The sequence below is a fragment of the Oreochromis niloticus genome, linkage group LG20 (genome assembly GCF_001858045.2).
Source record: "Oreochromis niloticus isolate F11D_XX linkage group LG20, O_niloticus_UMD_NMBU, whole genome shotgun sequence".
In the NCBI taxonomy this organism is placed as follows: Eukaryota; Metazoa; Chordata; class Actinopteri; order Cichliformes; family Cichlidae; genus Oreochromis; species Oreochromis niloticus.
Window position 1 is genome coordinate 17,581,812 of NC_031984.2, and position 20,255 is coordinate 17,602,066.

Below are 20,255 nucleotides of genomic sequence, written 5' to 3' on the forward strand. Positions count from 1 at the left end.
ACGAATAGCTTTGATGATTCTCTTTCCTTCAGAAGTGCTTCTAAATCTGTTTTGCATAACAGCTGAAAGCTGGATGGACTTAAATGCACTCTGTTTTGAGCAGGTCATTGATGCGGTGTTAATTCAATGCTAATAAGATTAAAACATAATGCACATTGTCTCCTGTGAAACGAGGCTAGTCAAAATCCTTTGAGGAGACTTCTTATTGAGCGCCAGTAGACCATGGCCTTGCTCCTCACAGAGCGCAGAGGTAGAGGATGGGTTACTTACAAGAGGGGTTTGGGAATTGAATTAATATAGCCACAAGTCAACCTCTGAAAGTAAAAAAAGGCTTACTGAAATCTATTAATGGCGTTAGTCCATGACTTGACTTTTGTGCTCCTCTCAGTGCTTGGTGCTGTCATATGGCACATGGCAGGATTAATCCCTTAGCATGTGTAATCCCCCAAAGACATCTGGATGGGGGGGAAAAAGTTGATTCTTTGGGAAGGACACATCCTGCATCCATGTACTGACATAAGAACAGCAGCACACAGCAGAGGTCAAATACAATTTTCAATTGTTAACTCAGTGGTACCTTTTATTTTTTTTTAAATAAATGAACTCACCAAATCAAATGGCAACGGATAAAGTAAGTGCATCCCGACAGGGCGGAGCACAGGAGAGAGAAGAAGACAACCCACACAGAGACACACATACACGAAACCAGAGGGAACGGCTCCAGAGACGAGCATTAATCCCCACAGATTTAGTGTAGCAGAACAATTGCTTTTGTCACCCTGGATAATCAGCACAGAACACAGTTTATGAATTACAGTAAACCCAGAAAGACATAGAAATGGGAGTGTGTGAATGAGAGCAAATTCATATATGCCAGTGCAAGAGTGAGAGCACAAAAAACCCCAGGAAAAAATTGGAACAATGATGTCTACCTGTTCAAAAGCCTGGCTACAAATCTGGGAATTATTCAGAGGTATTCACACCTCGTTTATCATTATCTCTACAGGGAAATGAGAAGTGATTTATTTCTATAACTTGGCCTACATATATGGAGAACTATCACTCACAATCATTTAAGCCCTTATTATCCACTCAGTAATAAGTATGTCTGACCAACAGACACAATACAGTCTAATCCATAATTGTTTACATTCAGTGTTTGCTCACAGCCAACTAAATCCAGGGCCACTCCAATAGAACAACAGAAACAATGCTTAGCCAAGTGATCACGTAATTGTCTTCTTAAATCTGTTTTATGCAGTGCAGCGAAACCAAGGAGAAGAGCGTATTTACATCTATCCACCACATCAATACCATTTTCCTTTTATTTTTCAGGTTCCACTCATACCACTAAGCCAGCGGGGACCTGTTAGGGCATGTACACATGACCTTTGGGGCAGACTGATGGCAGATCCTTCAGGTCCTGTGGGTTGTCGCGTGGCAGGGATTTAGTCTGGCACATCCCATGGATGCTTAATTGAATTGGGATATGGGAAGTCAGGAAGCGGGATAAACACCTTGGGCTCTTTGTTGCATTGCTGAACTCATTTTTAAAAAAATAATTAATTTATCTATTTTGCTGTAGCAGGATGGATTATCCTGCTGGGGGAGGTGATTGCTATCAAAACACGCATTAGGAATGATTTTTCAGTGGGTCACATGTGTCAAAGTATAATTTGTATGAATTAAAAGGTCTTTAAGTGTTATTTTTCCCAGAATTTCTACAGCTGAATTTAGATGTTAGTATGCTTACCGTGATTACAACTGAGCCTGATGAAATGTGAGATGTTAGGAAGATATTTAGTGAGATGAAAAGTTGAAGGATAATAAAGTGACTTCAGTTCATTGCCTAGGGACCATAAACTATGAATGGCAATCCATCCAATAGTTATTTTAGTCTGGACCAAAGTCATAGGAGTCACCAAAAGCTGTGTTACTGCCGGGGTTAGAAACGGGCAAACAATCTACCCAACAGTTTGTATGCATCAGCCAGTCCCTCGTACATCACAAAGAGAAGTCTTAATGTTTCAGGAAATGATAAGAGTCTCAGAGCTTGGTGTGGGCAGCAGCCATCAGCTGTCCAGGATGCTGCTAAACAGCCTGGAAACTGATAATCACCAACTCATTTTCAGGCTCCTCATGGAGAGCCTGCTGGTAATTGAATTGGAGTGGGCACAAGTGTTGTAGGTTTCGAAGGACCATTGCTGAAGGCAATCAGCTGTGACAGACAGTGAGAGAGAGACAGGAAAGGAGGGAGAGAGAGACCGTTCCTATAATGAAATGTTCACACGTGTGACGTACGGTTTTCCTGCTTCGACACCCTGAGCATCACTCCAATCACTTTTGCCCAGTTAGTCGAGATTAAGTTAGTCAGGACACAGCGTCCTATGACAGGGCAGCATTTTCATGCACGGCACGCCGAGGATGAAAAGACGGCGGCAAACTAGAGTACATACATAAAATACCTTGCTGAAAGACCCTCCCTGTAAATTACCCTTCACAGTCACATTGGCCACAACATTCCCCACCCCCTAGCTGACAGGTGGCCAGGTAAATGGATTTCTGAAAAAGCTAGAAAGGCTTGGTGCTCAATATCACTTTTCAAAAAATGGGCAACCATCCAGACCTCTGTATGAAAAGAGGGTGAAATTGATGCCAAAAAGAAAGGAGAATCTGAGCAAGAATCCAGGCAGGCTGAGAGGAATCACTTCCAATTTTTTAAGGCAGACTCCAGGATAGCATTGACCTATGTGACCTCAGACACAAAATACAAGCAGCAGGTACCCACACACCACTAACCAGTATATTGCTCTTTTTGAACGGTTTACTCTGTTCTTATTTATTCCTATACAGAGTTTATGATTACCTTTAGAGCTCTATTGAGGTTTTTGGATCAACTGTTCCCAACAAAAAAGTACATTTTTTGCTCCTGTTGCAACTTCAGATAGATCTCCAAAAGTTGAATCTGTTCATCTGGACGTAGCGTTTTGTGGGAGAAACGTTTCGTCACTCATCCAAGTGACTTCTTCAGTCTCAGCTGACTGCAGGTTTCCCCAAACCTTATAAACAATACATTTGCATAATGACTGAAACCAGCCCACTGAAGGAACAATGGGCTGTGAGGTCAGTTCCTTAATCATAATTATGCAAATTCCCATGACCATTGATCAACAATCACTGACCAAAACCCACTGATCAAAGAACACTGATCAATGGCCATGAGTACCATTCACAGAGAGTTGGGGAATGGCTGCAATCACACCATTGTAAGATGGCGAAAGATGTACCCTTAGGCCCCCTCCTCGATTCAGAGATGGTCTTTCCCTTTTCACGTAAATGGCCTCCTTGACTCCGCGCTCAAACCAGCGTTCTTCCCTGTCCAGGATGTGTACATCCTCATCGTTGAAAGAGTGTCCACTGGCCTGTAGGTGTAAATAAACTGCAGAGTCCTGGCCTGATGAGGTTGCTCTTCTGTGTTGTGCCATCCGCTTCGCTAGAGGTTGTTTGGTTTCCCCGATGTATAAATCCTGGCAATCCTCCTGGCACAACAGCGTACACTATGTTACTCTGTTTGTGTCGGGGGACCCGATCCTTGGGGTGGACCAGTTTTTGGCGCAGCGTATTTTGGGGTTTAAAAGCCACAGAGACCCGGTGTTTAGAAAAAATGCGTCTCAACTTCAGATAGATAGCAAGCTTGCAATTTTGCTAATGTGCATAACAATATCAATGTATGTTTCATAGTCCGGCTCCCTTATTCTATATTTTAATGTATTAACAACACATTTGCACATTCAAAGCCTCTAGAGGATGAATCTAAATAGCAACAGTGACTTACACTTAAAAAAAAAAAATAGCCTCATTAACAGAGTATTATTTAAACATGCTTTGGGTTATTACATGTCACCACACTAACATCAGCATTTGGCTCAAGTTCACAGAATGGCTATAGATAGTTGTTTTACACAACAGTCTTCTTAAAAGAGGCAAAACATGTACAATGTGTTTTAAAGAGTAATATATTAAACATCCTGTAACACTTAAAGCCCCTTTCTGTAAATAAGATAATGCTGTTAAATAAAATAATTCTTAACAGTTCTTATAATTAAAAAATAAACCTAAATTAAAATTATGTGACTCCTTTTATAAACTAAGTTTCTTTACTCATACTATTGATACTGGTGAAATACATCCTTTTAGTTGGAATTTGACTTGGTTTAGAGTTTGGACATCATTCAAAAACTGATGTTGTCATACCAAAAGAGCTCAGTCCCATAAATGTTACCATTACACACGGTACTGTTATTTATTAAGACACAGATGCTGCATTTAATCCCACGGGATCCTTTTTTCCCCCTATTACTGTTGCTGTTTGTACGGTAAAAGCAAGTAATTGATTTTTTTTTCCATGACTCAACCTGCTATTTGAATATTTATACAGGAGGAATGTCACTTGACATTATAGTTAGTGATTATGAAGATCCTGCAGGGTGAAACTCATAATTTTCATTTGTGGTCTCTTTCTCTGTGCTTTGATACACCACTGTGGACACCGTCTCCCTGCTGATAATTGAGACGGTTGTAAGCTATATTACTACAATGAGCAGAAACATGAAACTTCTGCACGTTATTGCTGTGTAACCTACTTAGAAACCACAGCCCTGGAAAATTACTTCTGATTTTTCTACCTTTACAATAAGTCCACTATAGTTACAATTCAGCAGCATAGATGTAAAACTAAACGTGGCAACACATAATTACTTTATCAGGGTATACTCAGTTGCAGAACCCACTATGCTAAACATAAGCCTTCATCATGGGGCAAAACAAATCAGTTATAGTGTAAACATGTCATTATTTGAATGTAGACACGTACATGATCTTAGTAGGGGGTGATTTGGCTTTATGTTAGGAGTGATTATACCATAATTTTTGATAAGCATTTGATAAACGGTAATATATCAAAAAATTTTCCAGTCTTTTTCCAGTAAAGTGTGCAAACATGGTTGGATTCCTACCAATTGCCTTTTCCTTACTGGCTTTATAAGCTGTTTCCTATGAAAAAGAAAAACGGAAAACACAAACGTGAAATGAATGTGCAAAACCTACAGATCACATAAAACCTGTACAGAATATAGACAGAAAGTAACATCTTTAATCAAAGACCTTATGTTCATTGATGCTCTACTTATGCACGGGCTTCAAAATATAAACGACCCAGTCAGAACCTGCAGTCTGTAATAAAATGTGTTTTGGGTGAAGAAAATTAGCTGAAAGAGTTGGCTGGGTATGCAACATGTATGTGCTGATGTCTTGTTTGGTTTATTTGCATTGTTACATTTGATGTATGAATATTTAAATTTATACCTGAGATTTGTTTAATATTTCATTACAGGAAATCTACACAGAGTCTGCACGGGTGTGTGCCCGGGTTACCTTCTCACTCCTTTGTTTTATCTGCTGTACCAAAAAGCAGTCATTACGGCCATCGTGCTGGTCATTAATATGCAGCACTTTTGCACTTATCATGAATTTTACAGTGCACTTATCATACCAAGGCAATAATTAAACCATAAAGAAACATAGCTGCTGTCATGTTCTTAGTTAAGTGGATGTCTGCCTGGACTGAAACCGATGCCTAGACTGTGACTTCAGAGTACCGAAAAACGCCCCAGAAACGCTCCAAACACTGTGATTGTAAATCTAAACATCTAGAGTAACTCTATGTATAATCCCTATCAATATATTTTTCCTTTAAAAACCACGATCATCACTCTTACTGAATTAAATGAATAATTCATCTTCAAGTAACTAAAGATACTGAAGGACGAACAAGTTGCTTTGGTTCAGCGAATGACTTTTAATACCATGTAAGTGTTTACAAGAATAATTCTACATAACACAAAAGCTGAGTGGTCTCTTCACATTTCTTTTACATTTTGTAGTACACTGCCATCATGTAATCATTTTATAATTTAAATGAATACAAAAGCACATACGTGTGAAAAAGTAAGTACGATCTGATATTCAGTACACTTTAAAATGCGTAGATGATTACAGAGTCTTTAGGTTAATGACAGCTGGAGCCTGCCCTATTTAAACCCCTAACGTCAGTAGGTTTGCTGTTGAAATCTTTAGTGTCATTATGCCAAGCTCTAAAGATCTCTCAAAGGCTTTCAGAAAAAAAATTACGTGTCTGCCAAGGAATTTATCATGTCATTTTCATTTTAATTGTTGTTAAATGATTGTATAATATATAAGTGCCATAGGTTTTAAACGACTGATCTTCACCAGGACTGGCTACAGCAGCAAATTTAACTCAAGGATAGATTGTTTAATAAAAAAAAAAAAAAAAGTCCCAAAGAAACACATGATCCATGAGTTGCTTTTGCAGCTGTTGATCTCAAAGTGTATGAGTGTACGCTCAGAATGAAAGTGCACAAATTTGACCCCCAGTAGAGATCTGCCAACCTCTGTGTCCAAACCAGAGGTTGGTCAAAGAGGTTGGATTAGGGATTGCAATTAACATTATTATTGAGCATATAAGCCTCTTGAAATAACGCACTCTGGACATATGAGTTAACGGCAGGGCTGTTTGGCCATAGTATAGCAGGCATCTTTGAAACGGATCAAAAGACAACTGTTTGGGTGAAAAGCCCCATACCAACTGTGATGGATGCTTTGGTGTTGCTCCACTGCTTTCGAGAGAGAGCATCTCAATATCACTGATTCGACTATGAACTTGTCATCATTTCTAATACTGTAGGTGAAGCTGAAGCTGTCTGTCCCAAATAATAATTTCTAAGATCAAGGGTATCCTGTTTTCCTCAGATGAAAACTGTTGATAATTTTGGTGAATACTTGACTTTATAGGTAAATTTTCTTTTGATTGCATTCAAAAACTCTATCTGGATACACTGTTTCACTGAGGATGCATGTTGTCACAGTTGTATGTGACAACTGTCCCCATCAAGCTTCATTCAAACTATGCAAACTTCATATCAGACTTGTGAAGGTCAGCTCAGTTATAATCTTGACCCTGAAAAGAAGACGTTACCATCAGATCTGGATCTTAATCTGCGTGGCCAAATTAATTCCTTGACTGCTTTCATGAATTCAGGGCAACAGGTCAATGACTTCACATTTAGGTGCTGGCTTTTAGTCATAATCCCATCAGTCACACACTCAAATTGTAATTAGTAACACTAACAATGGACGGCACGTTCCTCTATTATACCCAAATCAATACTCACTTATCTGCACTGATTATTATGTCCATGTACTGTAGCTGTTATCTCTAAAGTAAATTATGCATAAATTGGAGCCTGGTAACACTGACTGTACAGATAAAACATGCACACCTTCTAACCAGGTGTGCATGTTATGTAAAAAGAAAAAAAGACCATGGCAACTTGTTATTTTTATCCACGTTGTAGTTCTTATGCACATGTGCCAATAACAACAATAATAATAGGTGTTATTGTTCATGGAGGGTCACCGTGGACTTTTCTCTCAACGGCAGCTACATTAGCCTCTGCAGCTACGCTCAGATCATACGGGCCAGCCCTCAGTCTCTACATACACCTGTGAGGAAAAGGTGTTCATGACCTCATCGCCAGTGTATGAGTTGTCCTTCACTGGACCACTTTGGTAAAGTTTTGTTTTGATGGTGATTGACAATAACTGGATTGGGCCCAAAGCCACACAGATTCCTCTATCACTACCCGTTGTGCCTGCTTCCATCATATCAACGTCAACAACTAGCTGTTCAAATGCTGCATAGTACTGCACATCACACCTTTTGACAGGTGCCGTTGTAAAGAAATAATATTTTTCACTTCACTTAAATTCATGCGCTGTAATTTGAAAGAAACATGGAAGCCAGTTTTTACTCTAGACGTTTAACAGCTGAGTGAGACGTTCGTGTTAAACTCGGGAGATTCGACACATCAGCAGGCATCTTCACTGTCAGATTTTCACACATTCTTCTTTGGTTAAAATACTAATTTAAAATAAAAGAACAATCATAGACAAAAATATCTTTTATTACGTAGTTGATGAGTTTTTCACTTTATTCGCATGATTTCATTAGCTTGAAGTAGGGTATATTTTTATAATTGCTTTTTCGTCTGTATTATTAGTTTATTAGAGGTTTGACTGTGATATGTAATTTACTATAATTAAAATTCAAGCCATACAAGCCTTTAAAGCACTTGGTCACAAGAATAAACATCAGTGTTAGGTCCTGTCTGAAATTACATTGAGACTATGAACTTCAGTTTTCTTTCTTTATTCTTATCCAGGACCCCACGGTTTCTGTTGGTGTGGATGGACGAGCGATGATGAGCTGAGGTTTGTTGCCGAGTTGCAGCGTTTCCCTCACAAACACACACCAACGCACTCTCAGCCTCCTCCGGTTTATAATACAGGTTCAACCAAATATGACAAATGCTCAATTTTATTACCACCCTAAGGTCAAAATCAATTTGATTAACAACCTAGAGAACAAAATCCCTCACAGGTCCTATTGCCTAAATGTCCCTGATTTAACTAAAGCCTCAGCACTGTGTGCCTGCTTGCTTGCATCCTTGTCTGCCTCATTTGCAGGATTTGAGCTAAGCCTTTTAGCCCTGCTATAGAGTGATATGAGGGCTCTATGGCAGTTAGTGGCTTGCTAACTCACTTGAGTTGTTAAACCTCTTTTTGTCCAGTCGGTCAAAAGGAACAGGGGGCCTTTTAGGTCTACTGTTGAAAATCATATGTTCTTTGCTTGTACTAAAAGTAGTTCATACAAAAGTATGCCCCCTGCAAGCTTCTTCTCTGCAGACTGCTTTTGATACATTTAAAATAGTTAGCTACAAAAAAAATAGATGCATGCTTGTGTATTTTCTCCATTTCTAATTTTGGCCCACTCTTCACAGCTTGGTCTCTATTTCTCTTCACCTTTGGCATGTGGTTGTTATTGAAGAAATTGCATTGTCTAAGAAAGATGCACAAGCAAAAATAGAAAATATTCACCTGGTATTTCATTGCCCATCGCTGAAGTGGGATTATGGATTCTGATTGAGGCCGGATTATTGTCAGATAAACAAAACAATCGAAAAGCCACAGCGGGCAAAGGCTGCATATACTTAGTGACACAGGGAGGGCACCCTTGTTGCAGTGTGTCATAGCGCTAATGTCCACAAAATCAGACATGCAACAATCTGACAAATGTACATGCACACAGAAAAGCACAAGACAAGAAGAGGCAGTGCAGAAACACAAGGGCTAAAGCTCACTTAATTAAAATGAGAGTAAAGATGATATGAGTGTATCTTGGAGGAGAACAAAGAAGGAAACACTCAAGAGCACAACTGTAAGCCCTCAGGCTCCTAGACAGGAAGCCAAGAAGTCAAGGAAAGTACTGTCTGTGGTAACTGGTGTTCAACTTATTAAGTTAGATGACTATAAATTGCTGTACAGCAGACAGTTGATACTTTTCGATAGATTCCAATGCAAGTAAGTGGAGTAGATCTATCTATCTATATTATACTACGAAAAAAGTAAACTCTGTCATAAAACATGAATGCATGCATTTAGACAAGACAAATGTTGCCTTTGTGTGTATGGTTAGTGTACATCTGTGTGTGTGACTGTGTGTTTTTATGACGTAAACTGTGAGCAGAGACTAGAATGTCAGGCAGGTTTACATTAGTCAGCAGATGCAGTGGGCCACATCATTAGTCACTCTGACACCCACTTCTGGCCCCTGTTTTATTGATGAGGCCAAGCTCAATAACTACCCCCAGTCTAAACACACAGACACACACACTCAGACACAGACACACATAACTTCTAAGTTGTTTTCACATTTGAACTCCAAAACTGCGTCGGGACATTCAGGGCTTGTTGTTGTCCAAAGTTGCCTCTTCACACATGTAGCACACAACAGGTTTAGTTTTGACGAGGGTTGGGTAGACTGTGCAGGAGGCAAGAGACTTGATGCCCACTTGCTCGCTGTGAATTTTTCATACGGTTACCTGCACACGGGCTCAACCGGACGTTGCACATACTGCGTATTAGGGGGCTTGGACACTAGCTTTGGGGCTGCAGTGTATGGGAGTATGTATGGGAGTGGCTGTACAGCAAAAGCAACAGGAGAACACTTTGGCATTAAGTGAAAAGCGACAGGCACTCACTGCATGAGGGTAGAGGCTGTGACAGCAAACAACGTCCTATAGTTTGTCAGTAAATAAAATGTTAAAAAAAAAAATAATAAAATGTAATTCTATTTTCTAGAGTGCAGTGGCTATTTGTCTGTCTGTAGACCAAATATCCGATTCAGAATCAAATATCTGCTCAACAGCAGATCTTCTGGGCCGATTGTGAATGGCAAGGCACAATGACAGGGTGCCAAGTGTGTTATAGCAATGAGCTCAGAGCCATTTATGGCCTCCATGACTCTGACATTTAGCAGGATGCTGCAATTTGTCAGCCTCTCAGTCTGACTCACACATCCACAACAGGGGACACTCATAAAACACATTACCATTAGGCCTAATAGTGCTGCATCACATAACTCTGTGTGTGTGCCTCTGTGCGTTTGTGCTCTGTAAAATTAACGATCTATGTGTAGTTCCTCTAACTACCATTAAAATGACTGGTGGAAATACACGGTGACAAAAACTAACAAATACATCCTAGTGCTCCGCATGTTCACCTTGATCAATCAAAACTAATTCATGATTGAGTGTATACAGTAACAACAACCCTGGACTGCAGGTTAATTAGCCATTCAGCAAACACTGGAAACATTCATGACTTTTAAAATTACTTCTTAATAGCATTAATTATCTCTGCCAGCTACCTAAACACTGGTTTGATTCTTAGGAAACAGAAAGCATTCGGATGTTTTACATCAGAGTCTTTGAACCACAAAGCACTTCGAGACTTACATCTAGTAACTTACAAAGAGCGGAGGAGGAAGGCTCTCATTGTTTCATTTAATTCTGAAAGTGCATTGATGCTAACCACAGGGCAAGTTGGAGAGGTCGGTAATGGTTTGCCGTTTTTTCCCCCATATTTCCCATCTAATACTTTGTCTCACTAAGATGCTTTCAACTTTCCCCATCTCTCTACATTTCTTGCTCTCTCTCTCTCTCCCCCTCTTATCAGTGACGTATAAAAGGCAAGCAATGGCACAGCCATAATGGAGAGAGAACATCTTGATGGCTGCTCTTTCCCCAAAAGAATACCATCAGTAAAAATACAGTGGACAAGTCTACTGAAAAGTGCCCTTTCTCTGCAGTTTCTTATCATCGTGCATAAAGTTTGCAAAGGATATCTTGGAAAGGGTGACTCAGACTTCGAAAGCAGTTATAGATTTCTGGGCCACACAGTCAAGCAGACATTTCAAGTCAAATCATAATCAAACATTTACTGACACAGGTGCAAATAGACATGTAGACAAACTTGCAAATTCACGGGTACTTGCATTTACGAGTGTGCCCTTACACACACACACACACACACACACACACACACACACACACACACACACACACAGAGCCCTCACAACCAGATAAAAGAGGTGTCTGTTCTGCTCTTACCCGAGCGTTGTCATAGTAACGATGGTGTACCAGAAGGAGGCTGGGATGCTGGTGAATTTGCTGGAGCTTGAACCCTTCTCTGCGTAGAACATGACGGTAGCAAAGATAATTATGGCCATAGTGAGGGAGAAGAGGAGGAAGCCCAGCTCCGAGGCACAGCTCTTCAGTGTGTAGCCCAGGATGCGAAGGCCCTGCGAGTGACGGGAGAACTTGAAGATACGGAACACGCGGAAAACACGGAGTGTCACGAAAGCACCGCTCACGTCCTCGTTGTCAGTCATCACCAGGCCGATGTAGTATGGTAAGATGGCCACCACATCGATGATGCTCATGACGGATCTCATGAAGCGGTAGCGGCTGGGTGCAGCAAACAAGCGCATCAGGTACTCCACGGTGAAGATCATAACACAGGCCGTGTCCATGCAGAAAAAGGCCACGGTGTAGCGCTCACCGCATGGCACTTCCTTCTGGTTGGGCGCTGAGCCACAGGGTACGGTCTCTACCACATTGGTGATGACAGAGACAGCGATGAAGAAACCAGTGACATAATAGAAGACAAGGGCCATGGTTGAAGTGTGAGGGTTTTCAAAAGCCCGCCACATGGTCTCCCTGAAGGTCATATTGGGCAGCTTGGCATCCTTGTTGTCCTCCTGGTCATCCATCAGACGCTCTGCATTCTCCCTCTTCCTGTCCTTGTACTCTTCATAGCAGCAGTCACCGATGATCTCTGGGACAATGCCAAAGAAAGCCAGTTCCTCATCATAGGAAGATATGCACTCGTAGCGTGGATAATGGAGCTTGCCTGTACGGTAGAAGTTGAGCACACTACGGAACACGTCGGGGTCCCGGTCAAAGAAGTATTCTTTGGTCTCCTCATTGTAGAAGAATTCCTTCTCTGAGCTGCCCAGCAGTGTGTCTGGATAGCGGTCCAGAGTGTTCCTCCAGGTCTGGAAACGGCGTCCACTCACATTAAGAACGATGAGCTCATCCTGCCTTTTGTTCTTTTCAGCAGGTGCTACTGGCATGGGCAAATTGGCCACAGGCATCCAGCCGATGGCTGCTGCCCGGGCAAAGGGAAGCCATGCCGCTACTCCCGCCGCCATGCTGTGTCCGGCTTGGGGCGTAGGGGGGAAGAAGTCGAGCACCTTCACAACCAGCTTGACTTCAGCTCATTTACCAGCTAAAGAGAAGAAAAGGAGGGAGTGTATGAGGATAGGTAGCACATGGGTGCTGTTTTAATCCTCCCAGGCAAGGAGAGTGAGATCAGTAGATGAGAAAACAGAAAAAAAGGAAGAAAATATGAGACATTTGAATCTTAAGAATGTAGGGGGGAAAAAGGACAAACGGTGAAATAAAAAGATGTGAACATCACAAAACAATGTAGACAAAATAAACAGCATAACTAATTCTAACAAGGCAGGCAAGCGGAGTAACAAAAGATATCTTCATAAAATGAAAATTAAATTAAACATTGCACTCAGGTGAGAAACCTTTATAGAAAATGTATTTCTATTTCATATACTGAGCTTTAATGTGATTACTGACTTGCAATAAGCATCCTCTTTCTCAAGGCTAAATTCCTCGGTTCCCCCTCTGTAGAGGTACTGGTTAAGCAGCAGCCTTCTCTTGACAGTTTACTGCATTTTACAGGTTACAAACTAAAAACAGGCAAAAATAACTGCATCGCAAAACAGCCCAAACTGCTCCATCTTTTTTGAACCGTGGGTTTGGTCGCCTTAAAAGTGATCCAGAATAGTCGGGACCTGTTGAGTTTCAAGTAGAAAAAACCCCCGCAGCAGATGCATCTTTATTTTACTCAAGATCAGTCAAACTACTTTACGATCGCTCAGATCAAATTCGCCACGGTATCAATAGCGCTGATGAACCAATCAGTCTTCATGGCTAACCGAAGACGCAATATGTTAAAGCGGAATCATTTCCCGAACTGCCTGAGAACTAAAAAAAAAAGGACAGAAACCAAACATCGCAGGCCTATATTAGCAGCTTTATGCTGACTGTAGTGGTTGATTAATGTAGAACTCACCGACTCAAAATTCTCCATCCACACAAACACGACCTTCTTCCAGGGCAGTTTAATGGCAAGTCGTAGGTTTTGGTTATTTCTCGGAGCGTGTCTGGAAAAAAAATTAAATAAATAATAATAATAAAAGAAAAATACCAGGAAAGAAGTTATTCAGCGAAGAGGAGAACCACAGTAGACACACACTACAGCTGATGGGGGAAGCGGAAAAGTACCGGTGACGGACGTACCACAGCTGTTTTCATTCAGTTTCCATTATGCGAGGTAAGAAATGATGAGAGGACTCCGCCGTGAGGACCGTATTACCTTGGCTTTCGGGATGAGTAGTGGGAAGAGGAACGAAGGAGAAGGAGGAGGAGGAGCGCTCTTTCTCTCGCTCTCCCTCTCCCTCTCTCTCTTTCTGCGCAGGGCGGATTGTGAACCAAAACTGCATTTAAGGGAAGCTGGATCAGGATTTAGAACCATGCGCAGAAAATAAATATATAAACGTCAGACCGCTTTCTTCTCCTTACACGAATGTTATTCATATTGTACAGTATGCGTGTGCTCTGCTGAACCAGTGTTATTTCCACACACAGCACCAAAGGCAAGTGCTATCAGCTGAGTTATCCACAGGATTCATCCCAGCAGAGGCATATAACTAAGAATCCACAGGAGGCTGGAAAAGAGCGCACTGAATCAACTTTGTCTTTAATTAAAGCACCAGTGGACTATTACTATTTTTTCGCACAAACAAGCTGGAAACACCGATACGATGTCACCGTTTAAGTGGAAAACCAGCTGGTAAATAGTTGCCTTATTACGTCACATATAGTACTGTGCAAAAGTCTTGAGTCACCCCTCATTTCTTCACATTTTGCAAGTGAGAAATACGAGTTTGATCGTATTTATTCTTCAACACACTTCCTCGTGTTTTTGTTTTTTGTTTTTTGAAGGACATTCAAAGCTCCTCTCTGGATGTTGGCTGCCTTTGGTTTTGTTCCCTGTCAAGGTGATGCCATGCTGCTTCGGTAATATGAAGGTTCAGGTTCTGGTGAGGCCAATCCATGAATGATAGTTTTTTATTTTAGAGTTTTCTATCCAGGTATGCTTTTACTGCATTGTCATGCTGAAAAATGGAGCAACTGCCAATCAGGTGCTTTCCAGATGGCATTGCATGGTGGATCAAAGTCTGATGGGGCTTTCAGTGTTCATAATCCATCAGTTCTGACAAGATCCCCAACATCGCTGGCTGAAAAGGAGCCCTACAATATGACAGACCCTCCGCTGTGTTTGACAGATTACTGTAGCCACTCACTGTTGTACCTCTCTCCTGACCTCTTCCGTACATATTGAATTTCAAATTTGAAGCCATCACTCTGTAAGACCTGTTGCCACTGATTTTCAGTCAAGTTCTTGTGTAATTTGGTATACCTCAGCTTCTGCATGTTTTCCCCTTCCTAAATAATGGCTTTGTGACAGCTACCCTTGCACTGAGACCATTTCTGATGATGTTTCAGTGAACAGTCGATGGATCAACTGAAGGGCTAGATGCATCTCTCATGTCCCATGTCGGGTCTTTGCTGGATTTTCTTTCCTATTTCTTAAAGACATGACTTTCAGATACTGTCTATCATCTGCTGTAGGTAATTAAAAACAAAACAAAAAGTATTTCTTTTAAACTCTACTTGTCCAGTTTCTTGATTTTTAAAAAAATATATTTTTTAAACATTTTTCTGCAAAACCGCTTCTTGTTGCAGAAATACAGTTTTATGTCTATTAAATTGTGTTGTCTTTTGAATTTTTCATGGATTGAGCTTAAGAAATTGATAAAAATATGAGTTTCTAGTAAGCTTCTGGCTCCAAAGACACAATTAAAAAATTGTTTGTTATGTGTAGACACAACACTTGTTAAAAGCATGGCAGCTTTTTGTCCCTTAATGATTCATAGCCCAGTGTTAAGAAGCTTAACAAACAAGAAAATTATTATTCTGAAAGCTTTCAGGTACAAGGACTGGACTGAAAATGACAAAACAGCCAATGTTAAAACTTTGCAAGACCTCCAAACCAATAAGAAAAATAAAAATAAATGAGGGGTGGCTTGAGACTGTTGCACAGTATTGTATTTCTATAATTTATGAAGTAATTCAGAACTGTCAGATGACATTCCTTAGCATCAGCACATTCCTTCTCCTGCCCCATTCTTCTTTTTGAATACGATCTGGACTTCAAATCTGTAAAGTTAGTGTTCTGTGGTCTCAAGACCCAAGTGGAACCCAAGAGGACCTCTACTCTAGACCCCAACTGGATCCCACACACATCTAGTAACATACCTCAACAAAATACTTCACAGCAATAATGCAGATATTTTGAAGTCAGCAGAGATGGCAATGTTTATTAATTTAATCATAAACCTAAAAAATAAAAGGACATAGGAAAATATTTGGCTACAATTTTAAACCTACGAGCTTTGAGCTACTGTGCCGTATACCTCGGCCCTTTTCTGTTTGCATTCTTTTCTCTGGGTCTGAGTGTCTACAGACTCTGGCAATCATCTCTACATGTAACTTTACTCATGAAAGCAAAGACAAACAAAGGGGCTCCAGTGGAAAAGCTCTCAGAGCAATCAATGTCTGCCCTGAAAACAAGTAGGTGCAGGATATACAAAAAGATTATTTCTCAGGACAACTCACTGTATCCCCTGCTGTTGACAGCAAACAATAGTGAGAACCAAAACTGCATTAGTTAGTGGATATTTTATGCGCCTTATTCCTTCAAGCAGATAGCGGTGTCTTCTCTTCTGGGTTTGTTGTTATTCTGACTGACGTATATGAGTCGGAATCTACTTTGACTTTTTAATCATTTCAGGAACCATGTCAGCCACGTAACTAGGCTGTAGCACATAGTATAAACTGATGTTAAAACTGTGTTATGTTTATCTAGGTTCAGAGTCCGTGTGTCATTGTATGTGTACCTACATTAGTTAATGCTTTGCTGAGCATATGCATTCCCAACTGTGTCAACAGAAATATTGTTTGGATACACAGGGCTTCGGATATTAGTGGAGACAGGAGCTCACACACAGCTTGGAAAACACTTGGTATCTTGTTACAGTCATGGATGTACAGCATGTAAGCAAAGTATGAAAAAAAAATACATTACATCATGTTATTTACCATAAAGTCACCCTGTGAGTTCCATAGACCCTTGTTCGAAAATGATAAATTGCTGATGATTAATATTTAGACGTACAGCTGCACACCCACACACGCAAGCACACACTTGTTTATACTTTTCTGCCCTTGTATAGCTATCTTTAGAAGCACCTTTTGTTGGCTCAATTAAGTCCCTGACCGTAAACTGCCCCCTTGGTAAAATAACAGAATAGCCAAAATGACCTCACCTTGTGAAAAGTATCCCCACTCCTTAAACTCAAGCTAGCTCTCAGAAGAAGACAAGTTCAAGAAAATGCACACAGGCTCACACACACACACACACACACACACACACACACACACACATATCAGTGCTCAAACAGCTAAACACACATACTGCAAGGAGGCTGGCCTTTTCAACCAATGAGTCTGAGAGCGATTCCAATAATTCAAATGTCACTGAATAACAAGGTGGGTTGAATTTCATGGTCAACTGCCCTCTGTAATTATCTGAAGACACTACACGGACATTAAAATTCTAAATCCTCTCTTCCCTGCAAGGGTTCAACAAACAAACTAGCTGTGTTTTAGTGGCAAACCTTTGTGGGTTATGAGAGTAAACAGGTTTGTTTAGTAGCAGAAGAAAGGATGCTATCACTCCAAAACCATCCAAGTCTATGAGAAATTACTATTCAACCAACCAACCAACAGATCAGTCACCTAGATGACCCTGGAAAAGTTATGAAGAGTAACTATATAAAGTTTTGTTTCCCTTAAGTAGATCACTGGTAAAACATTGATTTGACATTTTGGAAAATAACATTATTTTCTTTCTTGGAGATAGATATATGGATTTAGATGGTTTAAATTATTAATAGATACTGAACTTTAAAATTTGCTAGAAGGGAGCCTTTTCCATTTCCCCCATTTTTTCTTTTTGCTTGCTTGCTTTTAGCTTTCTCATTTAAGAAAATATATAAAAATAATTGATTATGATATGCAGTCATCTAGGCTACATATACAATCGACAATAATTTATTGAGGAATAGAAGCATTTGCATTTACCATTTTATCACTTGCACACTGAATAAGCAGCATACAGACATAGGGCATATGTCATTTTATGTCTGCTATAAACCTTCCACATGTGGATTGGTATCATAACCTCCTTAGTGAAAGACAGTACTTAATGGGTCTTTGGTGACCCCTCCCACACACACACACACACACACACACACACACGCACACACACACACACACACACACACACACACACACAACAGACTTGCCAAACTTCTACGATCTGATGGGTTTAGATAGAAAATCTAAGGTAAAGGTGACGATTTCCCCCTCCTAGCTCACTGCTGTTACCTTGATAATACTTCTGACTCCTGACTGCTGATGACCACCTCAAGGCTGTGATAGCAGCACACACAAACACACACACACACACACACACACACACACACAGACTGGCAGGGACAGAGACAGAGCTGCACTGTCACACACATTCAGACAATACTCAGCAAAAATTAAAAAAAATTAAAAACAACTGCATATTCAGATGCACAACCTCTATTTTTCTGTATGCACCTTTTCCACATGAGTAAATTCCAAGGTTTTTGTTTTGACATTTCCCTTGTTGCGCATTTGTTTGTTTGCTGGCTTCCTTGAGCTCACTTATTCGCTATTCATAAATTCCCCACAACCTGCCTTCTTAGTTTCTCTAATCCCCATTAGGTATCTGAAATCTTCCTTGGGGGATTAAGTCTCCGACTGTGGTGGAGTTTATCCTTGGTCTGCCAAACACTGACTTGGCAACCTCTCTGTCTACTGTTCAGGAAGGCAGTCATTGGCACAAAGGAGGTTATAGATGTGCTCTTGGCCCCCGTCCAGCACACAAAGGGACTAAGACAGCACATCCACCATTTCAACCCTGTAAAATGTAACATTTTGTCTACTAATGCCCAAACCGAAACCAGGGGCACAGTTTTGCTATAGAGCATGCTCCATTTACTACTTCAAATGAACTTTTGATTTGCTTCAGTGTTAAGGTTTTATGGAGCAACAATGTTGCCTCACAACTAAAAAGTTCCTGGATTGAATCTTCTGGTCAGCTGGGATCTTTCTGTGTGCAGTTTGGATGTTATTGCTCTTCCTTCATGGAGTCTCTCCTGGTGTTCTGGGTTCTTTCCACTTCTTCTTCTAAAAACATGCATGTTGGGTTAATTTAGATGGTTACTATTAACTGTAAGGTAAATGGAGTGCTTAAAAATGTATGAAAATAAAGCACTCTATGAACCACTGGCTAAATGTGGCTTGCAGTCTAAAGCATTTTACAGTTACAGGTGAGATTTTAGCAATAAATATATTTACTATAATAACAGTAAATAATATGCTGTTATATTAATATATTTACTATACTATAATATATTATAATATACTATAATATATTCACTGCATTTTTTAAACCTTATCCCAAATAATGTTCTTAGGTACAAAACCAAACAAACAAAAAACATGAATATTTTATAATTGACTCTATTTCAATATAATTGTGAAGTTGGAGGCGATGCTGGCTCTGGGTTATTTTCTCTCTGTTTCACCTACTAAAAATTGTATTTTTAACAACAACCACAATGTTACTGGCACAAACTCCCAGAAGTCTTGTGGAAAACACAATAAAAGACCTTTTCGTCTGCTATCATTTGCAGTTGCTCATTAATATTACAGTGTCCTGGGTGAGGGATGGGAAAATTTCTATTTGCTGAAGAAAATATTATGTATGTCAAGTAAGAAGCTGTGCATAATCTGTATGTATAAGGAAATCTGCTGTCTGTTATTTGGCTTCATGTTTGATAAGCGGAGCTGTGACAGCTTTGAAGCAAAACTTTTGTCTTCGTAAGTGACTCTGTTTGATGTTATAAAATGAAATGAAATACAAACTTAATGTGAAAATTTTCCATTTAAATGTAAGTTAATGGTTATTTAATTTGACAGTTTTACTGTTTTTTATTCACAAAAGTTGTGGGGATACACTAACATATTACTCTAGTCACTCTGTGCCACTTAAGGTAGACCCTTAGAATTAGGTAGAAACAGACACGTGAAGCATTAAAGTAGATCGCACACTCAGAAAATGATTAAAGAAATGCACTGCTTTCAAATTAATATTTTTATACGCAAAAGATTAAGTAGTTTATACAAAGACAGGTTTACATAATAAGCAGATGCAAAACTGAACTTTTTTTTAAGTAGATCATGCATTTTTTTTTTTCAGAGTACTAACAATATCAAGTTAAGTCCACTTGGCTCATGTCTGTGTTATGTAAGAGCACTAAGTATGCAATGGGCAAGCAGGCTGGAAAATAATTTTCAGCCTCGGTTGGGCATGCTGAGAGAAAAGCCCTGAAATTCAACTCTGACTCTACTCCTACTTTTGTCTTTCATCACTCAAATCCTCAGGGCAGAGCAATCAGAGGTGTAAAAAGG

General features: G+C 40.1%; 1 protein-coding gene across 3 annotated transcripts in view; it reads right to left on the reverse strand.

Moving 5' to 3' along the window:
- The window catches only part of kcnd3 (potassium voltage-gated channel, Shal-related subfamily, member 3), a 110,017-nt gene extending 96,008 nt beyond the window's left edge, over positions 1-14,009 (reverse strand). The window contains exons 1-3 of one of the 3 annotated variants that reach the window (XM_013273187.2): positions 13,860-14,009; positions 13,633-13,723; positions 11,589-12,818 (exon numbers count right to left, since the gene is read on the reverse strand). In XM_013273187.2, coding sequence (XP_013128641.1) covers positions 11,589-12,691 — 1,103 coding nt within the window. In that variant the 5' untranslated portion in view covers positions 12,692-12,818; positions 13,633-13,723; positions 13,860-14,009. Of the gene's footprint in view, positions 1-11,588; positions 12,819-13,632; positions 13,724-13,844 lie in introns of all 3 variants that reach the window. The other 2 variants (XM_005477976.3, XM_025901693.1) reach the window with 2 other exon arrangements.
- Positions 14,010-20,255: the final 6,246 nt, after the last annotated feature.